Source organism: Oncorhynchus nerka, linkage group LG13, assembly GCF_034236695.1.
Source record: "Oncorhynchus nerka isolate Pitt River linkage group LG13, Oner_Uvic_2.0, whole genome shotgun sequence".
Classification (NCBI taxonomy): Eukaryota; Metazoa; Chordata; class Actinopteri; order Salmoniformes; family Salmonidae; genus Oncorhynchus; species Oncorhynchus nerka.
Window position 1 is genome coordinate 60,536,622 of NC_088408.1, and position 12,155 is coordinate 60,548,776.

General features: G+C 42.3%; 1 protein-coding gene across 1 annotated transcript in view; it reads left to right on the top strand.

The window, feature by feature from the left end:
• Positions 1-12,155, top strand: part of LOC115139765 (unconventional myosin-Ih-like) — a 44,915-nt gene that overhangs the window by 21,156 nt on the left and 11,604 nt on the right. The window contains exons 19-24 of the mRNA XM_065026521.1: positions 1,732-1,842; positions 1,931-2,010; positions 2,092-2,160; positions 4,446-4,530; positions 4,742-4,904; positions 5,016-5,099. Coding sequence (XP_064882593.1) covers positions 1,732-1,842; positions 1,931-2,010; positions 2,092-2,160; positions 4,446-4,530; positions 4,742-4,904; positions 5,016-5,099 — 592 coding nt within the window. The remainder of the gene's footprint in view (positions 1-1,731; positions 1,843-1,930; positions 2,011-2,091; positions 2,161-4,445; positions 4,531-4,741; positions 4,905-5,015; positions 5,100-12,155) is intronic.

Sequence of the window (12,155 nt, forward strand, 5' to 3'; positions counted from 1 at the left end):
AAACCTCTGTGGAAAGGGTCCTACATGGAACTCAAAATGGTTCTAGCTGGAACCGAAAGGGTTCTACCTGGAACCAAAAAGGGTTCTTCAAAAGGTTTCTCCAATGAGGACAGCCGAAGAACCCTTTTAGGTTCAAGATAGCACCTTTTTTTCTAAGAGTGTACTTTACTCGCATAAAAATGTTGGATGGAACCTGGTTAATGTGAAGCCATTTTGAGGATGCTGGAATTATATTTTGGACAAACGCGTGCATGCCTATGGGAGACTTTTGAAGTAGCCTAATCCCTTATCAGATTAAAACATTGTGAATGTTTGTACCACATATAAAAGGCAATACATTTTAAAAGTTCAATTATACTGTAAATATTTAGGCTGTATTAAAGCGTTAGGCCATTCCTCGACATGGGAGACTGATGATCTGCAACAGACAGCGCTGTCACGTTCTGACCTTAGTTATTTTGTTATGTCTTTGTTTTAGTATGGTCAGGGCGTGAGTTGGGTGGGTTGTCTGTTCCTTTTTCTATGTTGTGTTTTGCGTTTGGCCTGGTATGGTTCTCAATCAGAGGCAGGTGTCGTTAGTTGTCTCTGATTGAGAATCATACTTAGGTAGCCTTTTCCCACCTGTGTTTCGTGGGTGATTATTTTCTGTTATGTGTATGTCACCTTTCAGAACTGTTTCGTTTAGTTTCTCCTTTGTTATTTTGTTTAGTGTTCTCGGTTTAATAAATATATGATGAACACTTACCACGCTGCGCTTTGGTCCTCACCTCATTCCAACGACGATCGTCACAAGCGCATCAGTATCAGAATTAAAAATACAGCGATTGGTCTGCTACTGTGTCTTTCTAAACCTTATAAACTGCAGAGAGGAGATCCACAACTGATCCAAATGGAATGAGACATTGAAATCAATGCCTTTGCCAAGTTATATTTTCACTGCAGCCTAGTGTATCATTTTGTACACTTGAAAACAGTAATACAATTATTCATTGCATTGTGGTGTTGTAGGCTAGTCTAGCTAGGATAATTGTATTGTCCCTAAACAAGATCTACAGGGGAGCTTTCTGATCTGCGTGTCTCATGTCTTCACTGTTCTTTCATGCACAATAATGAAGCTGGCCTCTACATTGTCTATCAGCTATTCCTATTTGTTATTGTGGATTCATATTGAAAACTGATGCTGCTTTGAATGCTTTTATATGTGGTATGATTGCTAGTTAGCCTATTGCATATCTTGACAAACGATCCACCTACAACTACATATGTCACCATGACAGTTAGACGGGAAGACTATTACTGATCTGTGGTATTGTAAAAGTTAGTGTGTAGAAAAGTGTAGTGCATAAGGGAAGTACCAAAACACATTGATATGGTGGAGGCACATGCAAGCAGATAAGGAAATGTGACTTATGTGTAAGAAGTTATAAACAAAAAATGATATGGTAAAACCTGCTAAAGACTGAATGCAAACGTAAGGGAAAAAATGCACTATCCACCCCTGTGCCCAATTTTAAAAAAACACACAACACTCCCCAAAGTAAAAAAAAAGTTTGACAACCATCCCCTATTTTTCAAATTTCTACCTGTCCATTTTAATTGATTTTTTATTGTGTCCCCTTGGGGAAATTTGTCTTGTGTCTCAACACAAACAAGCACAGGTATTACATTCAGTACAACATACTGTAGAGCATTAGGCCTACTCCATCTAGGTGATGTGTGATCCACCTCCAGATACAAGCCCCTATGCCCAGCTACCTGGCCCTATTGGAGAGGAGTGGCTGCAGAAGGAGTGGAAGTGCTGGTGCAGCACCTAGGATACCTGCCAGATGAGTACAAATGGGCAGGTGAGAGCAGATAACCAGTGTGGGCAACTCATTTCTCCTTGACTAAATTGGTTCATACAGACCTCTGTTACCTTTCCATTTCACTTTAGAACCAAGATATTTATCCGCCACCCCAGGACACTTTTTGCTACAGAGGATGCCTTTGAGGTCTGCAAACATGATCTTGGTAAGGACAGGAAAACTAAGATAAATCAAGAGGTTTTATTTCTTTGCATAGAGATTTTAATATTACTCATTGATATTACAGCATCAAGGATTCAGGCCCAGTACAAGGCATACTGGCAAAAAGGACAATTCAGAAGACAGAAAGAAGCTGGTAAGTGACTGCTAAGCTACATGAAGTGGTCCTCTGTAGCCATTGTTGGGGAAGCTACTCGAAAAATATAGTTTACCAAGCTACCAATTACTTCACACTAGAAGACATTAAGCTACACTAAAGCTACCCTTAAAGGGCAAGTCCGCCACTTTTCAACCTCATATTTATCATCTCCAGCACCAAACCAGTGTCTACATATGTGAAAACAGTACATTTCTATGATCTGTGGTAAAAAGAAAATATAAGAAGAAATTATTAAAATAAAAAAAACAGGGATTTTCAAAAGCTGCAAGAGTTTCTAGCCAAAGGGAGGGTCTTTTCTAGCTCCTCACATCACTGCAAATCTCATAGTGTTTTAAAATAACTGTTCATCTTTAATGATGTCATCGGGTAGAACTTTTTAACTTTATAACTTCTACAAAACGTAGAACTGTGCCGTTGTGAAAATATGTTGACACTGGTATTGTGCTGGAGGTAATGAAAATGAGGTTGAAAAGTGGTGGAGTTGCGCTTTAAGAAAAATGTTGAAAAAGTCGTTCACTACATCCAAACTACTCCATCGTGAAAAATGATATATCATAGACTACAAATCGGAAGAACAGATCAATTTAGGTTCATATGTTAGCAGAGGGGTTAACATGGCAAAAAAGTAATTGACTACTGAAAAGATGACCTAGATTTGAATTAGGTTCAACTACCACTAAGCTAATGTAAAATGTAGTTAAATTACTAGTTGAACTACATGTAGTTCACTATTCCCTAACACTGCCTGTAGCTCAGTTGGTAGAGCATGGTGCTTGCAACACCAGTATAGTGGGTTTGATTCCCAAGACCATCCACATGTAAAATAAAAATGGATGCACGCACGACTGTAAGTTACTTTGAATAAAAGTGTCTGCTAAATGGCATATATTTATTAAATATACACTGAACAAAAATATAAATGCGACATGTAAAGCGTTGGTCCTGAAATAAAATATCCCCAAAATTCTTATTTCTCTCAGATTTTGTGCACAAATTTGTTTACATTACTGTTAGTGAGCATTTCTCCTTTGCCAATATAATACATCCACCTGACAGGTGTGGCATATCAAGAAGCTGATCAAACAGCAGGATCATTACACAGGTGCACCTTGTGCTGGGGAGAATTAAAGGCCACTCTAAATTGTGCAGTTCTGTCACACAACACAATGCCACAGATGCCTCAAGTTTTGAGGGAGTGTGCAGTTGGCATGCTGATTGCAGGAATGTCCACCAGAGCTGTTGCCAGAGAACTGAATGTTAATTTCTCTACCGTAAGCCCCTCCAATGTTGTTTTAGAGAATGTGGCGGTACGTTCAACCAGCCTCACGACCACAGACAAAGTGTATGGCTTCGTATGGGCGAGCGGTTTGCTGATGTCAACGTTGTGAACAGAGTGCCCCATGGTGGCGGTGTGGTTACGGTATGGGCAAGCATAAGCTACGGACAAAGAACGCAATTGCACTTTATCAATGGCAATTTGAATTCACAGAGATACCGTGACGAGATCCTGAGGCCCATTGTCATTCCATTCATCTGACACCATCACCTCGTGTTTCAGCATGATAATGCCCCATGTCGTAAGGATCTGTACACAATTCATGAAAACTGAAAATGTCCCAGTTCTTCCATGGCCTGCATAGTCACCAGACATGTCACTCGTTGAGCACGTTTGGGATGCTCTGTATCGACGTGTACGACAGCGTGTTCCAATTCCCACCAATATCCAGCAACTTCCCACAGCCATTGAAGAGAAGTGGGAAAACATTCCACAGGCCACAATCAACAGCCTGATCAACTCTATGCAAGGAGATATGTCACGCTGCATGAGGCAAATGGTGGTCACACCAGATACTGACTGGTTTTCTGATCCACGCCCCTACCTTTTTTTTTTAAAAGGTATCTGCGACCAACAGATGCATATCTGTATTCACAGTCATGTGAAATCCATAGATTAGGGCCTAATGAATTTATTTAAATTGACTGATTTCCTTATACAATCTGTAACTCAGTAAAATCTTTTCAATTGTTGCATGTAGAGTTTATATTTGTGTTCAGTGTATTATGATGTGTGTAACATGACATAGGATAAATGGTAAATTTTTTGGAGAGCAGGAACATTGTAGACAAGCTGTATATTAATTTCGCTGGCCATGTAAACAGAATGGAGTAGTCTGAACTAAAACTAAATATACAGAGACATTCAATGAGTTCACCGTTCTCTCCATTTTATTAAGAGACCTGTTGTGTCATGTGATCCTTAGCCACCAAGATTGAGACTTGCTGGCGAGGAGTACAAGCCAGGAAAGCGAAAGGGAGGAGACAATGGGCTGTCAAGGTCATCAAGAAGTAAGATGGAGGACGAGGTTATATCTTCAGGCTCTAGCACTACAATGTTGACCCATCAACCAAAATTACATAACCTCGTTTATACTCTAGAGTAGACTATGTCATAGTTTAGGTCCATAGTGGATTGAAGCCTATCATTTCCTAGCACAGTCACAGAAGACAGAGGGCAGTGTTACAAATACATGACCAATTTGATCATTTTCTATCCCAGGTTTATTAAAGGATACATGGCCAGAGGGGAGGCAAAGACCACCGATAACTCAGAATACCTGGCCTTTGTCAGACAGAACTACCTAAACAGGCTGAAGGACAATCTCCCCAAAATGGTTCTGGATAAAACCAGCTGGCTAACCCCTCCACCGGTATTGACGGAGGTATGTATTGACATTGGAATTAAATTACATTGAATTGAGGATGGCTATTTTTCTTAAAGGGGAAGCTCAGTGAAACTTGGCTGTGGAACTGTGCTTGCTCTACTTGTACAGACCTCAGAGATCCTGCGTCAGCTCCACATGCGTCTCATGGTGAGGAAGTATATCAGAGGTATCACTGCACAACAGAAAGCACAGGTAAAACCAGAATTACTCCTTCATTTTCCATTTTTACCCAATGAGTCCCACCATCACGCCGGTCTTGAATTAGGACCAGAAGTTGAAAGAATACTGAAATATCCTTCTCAAGTAGATGTACTGTTACTATGTATAATGACAATTTACTTAAGTAGAAGTAAAACTGCTGGTGTGCGACACTGTGGGTTAGCTAAAAAAACTAGCTTGCTAGTTAGCGACATCATGTGCTAGCTATCACACGGTGTTGCTCCGGCCTGCGGTGTACCGGACTAGCTGGCTAAACTAGCACACGGTGTCCTTTGCTCCTGCCGTCGTTAACAGAACTTCAGGAAAATCAAATCAAATCAAAGTTTATTTGTCACGTGCGCCGAATATAACAGGTGTAAACCTTACAGTGAAATGCTTACTTACAGGCTCTAACCAATGGTGCCAAAAAAAGATGTGTGTGTGTGTAGATAAGTATTGAAATAAAACAACAGTAGAAAGACATTTGAAAAAAGAGTAGTGTTGGTGTTTCATACTGGAGAGGGAATGCAAAACAACGACGCTGGACAGAGTGGAATCAGGTGTATCAAAAAGGCAGTTTATTGGTCAAAGTTATCTTGTCCTGCCATTTATCGTGCACGGACCTAAGGAATGTGACTCTTGTGAGGAGTCAGAATAGTTAGGCTGCTCAGCCAGAGTTTACAGCAGAATGTATACACAGAATAATGTAGGTGGAGTCTCGTCGTGTTGGTCTTCTGACTGGTCCTGAAGAGTTGGAGGCAGGCCTTGCTCTAGCCAGAGCGGGCCCCATTGGTGCACAGCAAAGTCCTTTGCTCTTGGCACCCGACCAGTAGGGGGGGTAGAGTGTGTGTGTACAGTGCTCATGAAATGTATGTGTGTCAAGGAAACGTGGATATTGGTAATGTCTGCTTTAGGCTCAGGTGTTTCCTGTCTTTGCAGGAGTGCATGCAGGGTTCAATGTCAGCGAGATAGCTTGGCACTTCTAAACTCGTTAGTGTTGCAGGATGCTCTTTGTAGTTTTACAGGGGAGTAATATTTGCGTGATGGCAGCTGTGTGTCCTTCGGATAATCATGTTATTGCACACAGGCTCTAGACTTGGCTGAAGACACTGGGCCCAGAGTTATCTGAGGGCATCCGGTTTAACCAGAGCTTTGGTCTGCTAGTAACGCTTTATATTAGATTATTTATATAACTGTAGCAAGGCTATATACACCTGTTAGTCAGGCTTATTGAGGTAGTATGTACATGTAGGTATCGTTAAAGTGACTATGCATATATGATGGACAGAGAGTAGCAGAAGTGTAAAAAGAGGGGTTGGTGGGTGGTAGGACACAATGCAGATAGCCCGGTTAGCCAATGTGCGGGAGCACTGGTTGGTCGGGCCAATTGAGGTTGTATGTACATGGATGTATGGTTAAAGTGACTATGCATATAAGATAAACAGAGCAGCGTAAAAGAGGGGTTGGGGCTATGCAAATAGTCCGGGTAAGCATTGGTTACCCGTTCAGGAGTCTTATGGCTTGGGGGTAAAAACTGTTGAGAAGCATTTTTTCCTAGACTTGGCACTCCGGTACCGCTTGCCATGCGGTAGTAGAGAGAACAGTCTATGACTGGGGTGGCTGGAGTCTTTGACAATTTTTAGGGCCTTCCTCTGACACCGCCTGGTGTAGAGGTCCTGGATGGCCGGCAGCTTTGCCCCAGTGATGTACTGGGCTGTACGCACTACCCTCTGAAGTGCCTTGCGGTCGGAGGCCGAGCAATTGCCGTACCAGGCAGTGATGCAACCAGTGCTCTCGATGTTGCAGCTGTAGAACTTTTTGAGGATCTCAGGACCCATGCCAAATCTGTGCCCGTCAGGGGGGGGACGAAGGTCACTGTCTACCGGTGTACTGCTAGCTAGCTACCGTTGTCCCCCCGCCCTTTCTTCTGTGGGGTTTATCGGCGGATGCCATCCAACGTTATTGTGCATTAACGCCACCTACTATACTGGAGCGCCCCCCCACCGCCTCCCATCTGTCCTAGCATAAACATTTACCAATAGAAGTATAAAGAGGGGTTCCTGCAGATGCAGGAATGCCAACATGCAGGAACGGCCTGAATTGCAGGCCGCAATTGCATCCTTCTCAATCTGGGGAGTGCCAGGGCACACTGGACATACCCAAAATATTTGATGTCAAATTAGCTCTAAAGGCAACAACAGAACCTCATGGAAATGCAACAAATAACAATTAACCAAATGCGGTGTGCGCCTGTAACTCTAGTGACGAGGGGAGCAGGGATGGGGGAGACAGATAGCAACCAAGTCGACTTGCACTGGTAGATTAAAGGGTTCTCCACAGTGATTTAACAGTCTTTTTATTTTTATTGATCCTTTATTTGTCACGTTTTATCAAGGTGGGTGGAATCAGGCGCAGAGAGCAGGTTTCAGTGATTCTACAGTTTATTCTCTGGCGCACAAAAAACACGGTCCACCCAACACACAGGGTGAATAATCCAACACAGGATCAAAATAGACCGGAGAATAAAACACAAGTACTACACCAAATGACATGAATATGAATGAAAAAAACAATCCCGCACAAAACAAGGGCGGGACAACCTACTACATATAAGGACGTTAATTAAACTAAAATACACACAGGTGAAACTAATAAGACAAAACCAACAGACAAACGAAAAAGGGATCGGTAGTGGCTAGTAGGACGGTGACGACGACCGCCGAGCACCGCCCGAACAGGCAGGAGAGCCAACTTCGGCGGAAGTCGTGACATTATTTAACTAGGCAAGTCAGTTAAGAACAAATTCTTATTTACAATGACGGCCTACCAGAAGGATAAAGGCCCCCGGTGGGATGGGGGCTGGGATATTATTATATATATTTTTAAATATATAAATATAGGACAAAACACACATCACGATAAGAGAGACAACACAACACTACATAAAGAGAGACCTAAGACAACAACGTAGCAAGGCAGCAACACATGACAACACAGCATGGTAGCAACACAACACGACAACAACATGGTAGCATCATAACAGACAACAGCACAGAGGGCAAGAAGATAGAGACAACAATACATCACGCAAAGCAGCCACAACTGTCGGTAAGAGTGTCCATGATTGAGTCTTTGAATGAAGAGATTGAGATAAAAACTGTCCAGTTTGAGTGTTTGTTTCAGCTCGTTCCAGTCGCTAGCTGCGGCAAACTGAAAAGAGGAGCGTCCCAGAGATGTGTGTGCTTTGGGGACCTTTAACAGAAAGTGACTGGCAGAACGGGTGTTGTATGTGGAGGATGAGGGCTGCATTAGATATCTCAGATAGGGGGGAGTGAGGCCTAAGAGGGTTTTATAAATAAGCATCAACCAGTGTGTCTTGTGACGGGTATACAGAGATGACCATTTTACAGAGGAGAATAGAGTGCAGTGATGTGTCCTATAAGGAGCATTGGTAGCAAATCTGATGGTAGAATGATAAAGAACATCTAGCCGCCAGAGAGCACCCTGACCCGCCGATCTATAAATTGTCTCCGTAATTTAGCATGGGTAGGATGGTCATCTGAATCAGTGTTAGTTTGGCAGCTGGGTTGATAGAGGAGCGAATGCGATAGAGGAAATCAAGTCTAGATTTAACTTTAGCCTGCAGCTCTGATATGTGCTGAGAGAAGGACAGTGTACCATCTAGCCATACTCCCGAGTGCTTGTATGGGGTGACTACCTCAAGCTCTAAACCCTCAGAGGTAGTAATCACACCTGTGGGGAGAGGGGCATTCTTCTTACCAAACCACATGACATTTGTTTTGGAGGTGTTCAGAACAACGTTAATGGTAGAGAAAGCTTGTTGGACACTAAGAAAGCTTTGTTGTAGACCGTTTAACACAAAATCCGGGGAGGGGACAGCTGTGTATAAGACTGTATAATCTGCATATAAATGGATGAGAGAGCTTCCTACTGCCTGAGCTATGTTGATGTAAATTGAGAAGAGCGTGGGGCCTAGGATCGAGCCTTGGGGTACACCCTTGGTGATAGGCAGTGGCTGAGACAGCAGATGTTGCCAAATGAAATTCTTGAAGTGGAGTAACTCTGCAAGATCAAGGTCGAATTATGGGCTGAACCTGTTTTTAGTTCTCATTTTCTTTATGGGGGTGTGTTTGATAACAATAACACTGAAAATATCCAAAAAGAAAGTCCAAGTGTCTTCAACAGAGGGGATGAAGCTGATTCTATATCATTTTAGAGGCCAGTTCATGAAGGAAGGCTTGCTCATTAATGTTTTTTAGCAAGCATCTATGACAAATCAGGACATGTCATTTCACTGAGCAGCCATTACAAACAAAGGCTGTAAAACAGTGATCACTAAGGTCATTACTGAAAACACCAGACTGATAACTGTCAGGATTATTTGTGAGGGTAACATTGAGGAGAGTAGCCTGTTCTGGATGTTTGGAGTCATACCTTGTGGGATTGGTAATAATCTGAAAAAGATTTAGGGAGTCCCATTGCTTTAGGACTTGGTCCGGTGGATTTAAGTATGTCCCAGTTCAGGTCACCTAACATGACAAATTCAGACTTAGTGTAAGGGGCCAGGAGAGAGTTTAGGGTAGGTAGGGTACAGGCCGGTGCTGATGGAGGACGATAGCACCCAGCAATAGTCAACAAAGAGCTATTTGAAAGTTTAATGCTTAGAATCAAATTGTTTGGGGACAGACTTGTTGGAGACAACTGAGGACTGAAGGTGATCCTTGGTAAAGAGTACCACTCCCCCACATTTGGAAGATCTGTCTTGCCGAAAAAGGTTATAACCAGAAAGGTTAACATCAGTGTTCAAAACACTTTTCCTTAACTACGTCTCAGTAATGACCAACACATCTGGATTGGAGCTGTGAACCCATACTTTCAATTGATCCATTTTAGGTAATAAGCTCCTAGTGTTAACGTGCAGAAAACCCAGGCTTTTACGAGAGCAGAATCAGTGAAGCATATATTAGAGCACAAGTCAGAATTGGGTCTTGCAACAGTAGATGGGCCAGGGTGTACATGCACATTTCCAGATATCATCAGCAGTAATACAATCAAGGCACGGCAGAAGACAGGGAGACCTATGCAGCGCTGATTTATCTGAATGTGCATTAGATGGCAACAAGATCATATTGTACAGCAATTTCATCAGGTAACATGAATACAAAGCTGGCGAGAGGTGGTTAGAATAGGAGCTATAGAGTGTTCCAAAGATTCTGCTGCACAAAAGTATGTAGAACTTCAGAGCTACACAAGCAAAGCTCCGTTGGATCCGTCACGGATCCGTTGACTGTGTGGAGCCCTTAATTTATGGTTAGATATTTATAATCTCATCTGAGGAGATAGTACCAGTCTTGACCACATCGAACCAAAATAAGCTAGTTACACTAGCTAGCCAGCTAGCTAACGTTAGCTACGCTAATTGAGACTAGCTACATAACTTTAACTGTGTGCTTTCTCCACTCCATTCAGATTATTAAGTAGTAGCCCATTGTTGGCTCTTGGTGTGGTAGCCATTCCTTATCATTTAACTTTTAGTTCAGTTATTATATTTCCATCTTCCATTGATTAGCCTAGATATCTAATAAATTGCCACATGGAGGCTCTAGCTCTATAGACAGGTTAGCTGACAACGTCACGAAAACAATGCTTCAATGGGGCAGAAATCCTGTGTTGTTGTGATTCTTGGTGGCCAGTGTTGATGATGGGATATGTAGATAGGGCGAGTCGGTCAAGGATCGATTCGGACAAGGTGGTCAATTGTATGACAAGCGACAGTTTATTCAGAGTAAAGATATCTGGTACAACGTATATGGGCTTCATTTGGTCTCACAAAAGTACCATCAGAAAAAGCGCCGATAACAGATTGTAAGCATGTTAAGTACAGTACAAAAAGTGGGTTGAGTCTGAAAGTCTCTGGCTTTTGATTGGCCACAGTTGAGGTGTTGTCTTCTTGGATTGGTCCTGTTGAGCCGTCCGTCGTTCCTCCGGGTCTCGTCCTGTCACACAATGTTCGGCTAGAAAGGAGATTAGGTGTGTGCGCTGTCCTCAGTCACACAATGTTCGGCTAGAAAGGAGATTAGGTGTGTGCGCTGGTTTCTGCAAGTCAAGGCTGTCTCTTCCTCCCAATGTGTGGGTGTATGTCTTATCTGTGTGTCCTCGGCAGTTAGTGTGTGTAATGTGTGTGTGCTGTGTGTGTGGGTGTGGGAGCTATCCTGTATGGGACCTAACATGTTTTACTGTGAAAATACGTTGTCTCAGTTATAGCAATGTAATAGCAGTAGGCTGGTCACCTGCATAAGAAATAGCACTTCCTTACACCAGATAGCTAGCAACAATGACAAGAAGCTGCCATGTGGGGAATGGTAGGTGGATAGTTTCAGTTAGTTTGATCTTGTTCTTGATACCATGTCTTGTTTTGAGGTGTTTCGACACATCTACACTAATATTATTAAAATTAGCTAGGTAGCTAACCAACAACTGTAACGATGTACAGTACCAGTCAATACTTTGGACAAGCCTACTCATTCAAGGATTTTTCTTTATTTGTACTATTTTCTACATTGTAGAATAACAGTGAAGACAACAAAACTATGAAATAACACATATGGAATGATGTAGTAACCAAAAAAGTGTTAAACAAATCAAAATATATTTGAGATTCTTCAAAGTAGCCACTCTTTGCCTTGATGACAGCGTTGCACACTATTTTTCTGCCTGTTTTGCATGTTATTTTGGCATTACTACGTGTCATATCAGTTTACAAACAATGTAAAATAATATATATCATTCAGTTAATAAAGCTGCTTACACACATATTCTCTTTTTTGTTTTCTTGAGTAAGGCAGCTCTGAAATGCAGGTGTTTCAGCCTAGCTCAGTGCTTTCTGTAGTGGTTGGCCGAGCCAGCAGAAAATAGGAGCATTACGCCGTGATTGGCTCAGTGTTCTGTCACTCATGGGGACAGTAGGTCATCCCCAAGTTTAAGTGCTTAGTAAGGGTAGCCATCCAAAATTTCAGCCCTTTGGGTCCT